Source organism: Eleginops maclovinus, chromosome 10 (genome assembly GCF_036324505.1).
Source record: "Eleginops maclovinus isolate JMC-PN-2008 ecotype Puerto Natales chromosome 10, JC_Emac_rtc_rv5, whole genome shotgun sequence".
In the NCBI taxonomy this organism is placed as follows: domain Eukaryota; kingdom Metazoa; phylum Chordata; class Actinopteri; order Perciformes; family Eleginopidae; genus Eleginops; species Eleginops maclovinus.
The window spans coordinates 8,950,180-8,953,887 of record NC_086358.1 but is presented as its reverse complement, the minus strand read 5'-3'; the positions used below and the strand labels follow the sequence as shown (position 1 = coordinate 8,953,887).

At 40.3% G+C, this 3,708-nt stretch overlaps 1 protein-coding gene across 1 annotated transcript; it reads right to left on the bottom strand.

The window, feature by feature from the left end:
- Nucleotides 1–204: 204 nt before the first annotated feature.
- si:ch211-28p3.4 (E3 ubiquitin-protein ligase TRIM39) lies at nt 205–3,376 on the bottom strand. Its single transcript, XM_063893695.1, is given in 5 exon segments — nt 205–1,481; nt 1,650–1,833; nt 2,010–2,231; nt 3,077–3,175; nt 3,359–3,376. Coding segments are annotated over 5 exon segments (1,101 nt in total). The 3' UTR covers nt 205–903.
- Between the last annotated feature and the right edge of the window lie 332 nt (nt 3,377–3,708).

The following is a 3,708-nucleotide window of genomic DNA, read 5'->3' as shown; positions in this document are numbered from 1 at the left end:
TGAGTTGTGTCTCGTTTTTATTGCATAACACAAAAAAGATGTAAATGCTGCAATGGGTTTATTGTATTTTTTTTAACACAACACAGATGTTTGTAATCAGGTAATGAATAGACTGAATGTGTCTTAAACCAATTTTGAAGACACTTTAAAATTTCTTTTCAGCAATCAAAAGGCAATGGATAAGGCTGGTGTTTTTCTTGGTAATTCGCAGGCACCTAATGTGTATTAATGCACTGAAAGTGTCACAAAGAAATGCACTAATTAATGTTCAAGCATTATAAATAAATAAATGTTTTAGAAAATTACTTTGTCCTTTTTTTACCAAACAATAAATGTCAGATATTTTTAAAGATGTATATTAGAGATTTTCAAAGTATTGTCAGATGATTTATTGTATTTATTCATATTTCAATAAATATATTCTTTATGATCAATTTGTGTTTTAAAGCAGGTCTATTTTAACTCTCAATCACAGACTCCCGCAATGAAGAAACTGAAATATTGACTTTAATTAATTTTATTGTGTCAACAAATTTCACTTAACTGTTAGATTAGTTGAAAGCAATGACATTACGTTTTTGGTTCAACTTAATATTGTTGCTTTCAAGTAACCTAATAAAGTGAAATCTGTTTGCATAATAAATGTAATTAAAGTCAATGATGTCATGTCTACTATTATTCAGGCAATTGGCTCTGAGGTCATGTTAGCTTTGGTGTGTCCACTATAAAGAAAAGCATGAATGACTGTAAATGATCTGTTCATCTTAAATAGCTTGAGCTTTAAAGTTTCCAAATTTAGACTAGGCTGTCACGCACTGTGTGTAGAGCTGAAGCCATGTCACCATATAAGAATGTAAATCAGGAAGCTGATGTGTTTCTTCCCTGAGGAATTCCCGCTCCTCTTCAGAGAACAGGAGCAGACCGGGAAACATCACAGATTTTAAGAGACTTCCAGTTTGTGCCTTCATTGTCGTGACCAGGACATAAAGCCTGATGTAGGGTGTCAGTGAAGGTCCCAGCGCAGAAGCAGTGTAGCGGGGTCATGGTATCCGCTCCTAGGAAGCACACCAATCCCCCGGGGAAGCTGCAGTACACCCCGATGCGAGTGAACGGTTTTCCTGCCAGCAGAGGAAGCTCATGCTGGACTCCACCGTGCCAGGCTGTGTAATCTCCATTAAAGTACTCCACACACCAAGACCCTTTGCCCCGGCCCAGCCACGAGTCCTCCTCAGGGCCTTTTCGCAGGATGCTGGGGTAGGTGAGCCCCAGCTCCCAGTAGGTCTTCCCACTCACATCCACCTCCCAGTACTGGCGGCCCTCGCTGAAGCCTTCCCTGCTGATTACATTTAGGGTGGTTTCAAAGCGGGAGGGAGTCTCTGGGACATCCTGCCAGGTCTCTGTGAAGGTGGCTGAGTCGCCTTTTGGAGAGATGATCAGCTTGGGGTGAGCAGTGTCAGCGTCCAAGGCAACATCTGCAGCATCTGTGTAACCAGAGGAATTCAGTGTCTCATGTGAATGATTCTGCAGTTTTCAAATTGTCCTCATACATTCACAAGCGAGAGTTGAGAATAACGGCATGTACTATTTGCAGGTATTGTAACAGATAACACAGCCTCAATCCATCTGCTTGTTTTATTGGGTGAACTTACAGGTCTGAAACTGTTTCTTGGTGACGGGAACCTGGGATCTGATGAACAGCAGCAGGTTGATGGTGAGACTCAGCAGTTGTTGATATTTGAACTCATCCATCTGAATCAAGTCCGGGTCAGTCAGCTTCAGAGTCTCAGATACTCTATTTTCAGATGAAACAATTAGTTGATGATTCATGCACGGCTTAAAATAAAATGTTGTAGCAAGCAGTTTTTTCTAGAAATGTGAACATACCTTTTCTCTGTTTCAGCATTCTGTAGAAAATGTAGAATAAATGATTACTGATCTTAACGACGCTCACCAAACAGCTCAAGACACTATTAGGATGCATGAAATCAGAACAGTGATTTTGTGTTTACCTGAATGTCAATTTCTTGTGTTTTTACATCAATTTTGGACAGCTCCTGGTCCAGTTCCTGGGTGAGGTGGTAGCACTCCTCAATCCTGTCTTCCACATACTTCTCTGTAGCCTCATACTCTGTGTCCAGCTGGGTCAGTGTAATCCGGAGATCCTCATCCAGGACCCGCTTCATGTCCTCGTACTTTTTCCTGATTTTCTCCTTCACTGCGTCTGTCTTTTTCTGAGGTGAGAGGACCATGGGAGTTCAAAATGCCTCTGTAGTAACAATTAGTATATAAGCAGCAACCCTGCACTTTGACACAGTATCCTCTTAGTCTAAGAATATACAAAAATATTGAAAATTGGCAATTACCATTAACTTAGATACAAATAAAAGAATCTATATACTATCACATAGGAAAGAATAGGAGAAAAACAGCAAATCCTCACAATTAAAGGGAAATATTTCATATATTTGTTTATAGAAATAGAGATGTTTTTTTCTGCCTGAAGACTAATCTTTCTTAATTGCCTTGAATTCGATTGTTGGAAAAAAATTCAGTTATCAATGAGAGAGTCTACAGAGTGCAATAAACAAAAGTAAACCAGGTTATGTAAGAGAAAAATGCTTTGGAAGTCACAGGACAATGGAAACTAGGAGGACCCAATAAACTACAAAAACAGATAGGATATTGTTCAGCAGAGCATTTCTGAAGTTAAACTCATTTAACCTTGGGAGGAGTATTCTGCAGCAGACAAAGGACATGCTCTCTGTTGCACCACTGTTGGCTAAAATCAAATCAGAAAAGTTTTTTTAAAAGCATGACCTACAAATCCCATCTCCTCAGATCACACAGGACACACTGTGTATTTCTAGGGACATAATGTTCACAAAAACTGTTTCCACCAACCTTTAGTAAATTGTATCTTGTTTATGAGAGGTGCATGCCACCAAAATGCCAGCATGTGTGATCTACAGGTGTTGCCCACAGACCTGCTGGCTAACAGCAACATTAAGGTGATAAATAAGTGAGAGATGTCATCAAGTACTGTATTGTATTTCAACCAGGTTTACATATGTTTGACTTACTGTTATCTCGCCTGCTTAGCTGCCAGCTTCTTCATCCTGTGGGTGATGCCATCTCTGTGTTTCTGCAGGCGCTGCTGATGTTTCAGGAGTAGTTCCTTTGAAACACATGAAGAAAAAGATCAAACACTGCAGGTAAAACAAACCCAGGGTAGGGTTGGTGGGTCAACAGTGTCATTGCCTTTTTCTTCTCAAAAAGAAATCAAAGAACCTAATTTTTTTTACCATTTTTGTATACAGAAGAACACAGACTGTAGGTGTGTAGATAAAACTACACTGACCGGTGGCAAGGCGACCATGAGGGTTTATATAGGCCTGTCACAGATGTAAATGCTATGTCAGGGGGAGGGGGGAGCACAGGGTGGCCTTGTAATATCTGTCCTGGTGCTTCAAGCACTTGCCTTGGTTTATTAAGGAGACAATATGATTCTCAACAAGACAGGAGGAAGAAAACAAGGTTCCTGGGACAGAAGGGCAAACGGACAATCACATTTTCAGCTTTGAGGAAGAGTTATTCCATGTCCTACAAAACAAAAAGCCCATAGGAGCTCCATTTAAACCGACCTGCCATTGACCTTGATGTTTGTATGTGAGCATGTGTGTGTGCAGGTGGCCTACATGTACACAGGAA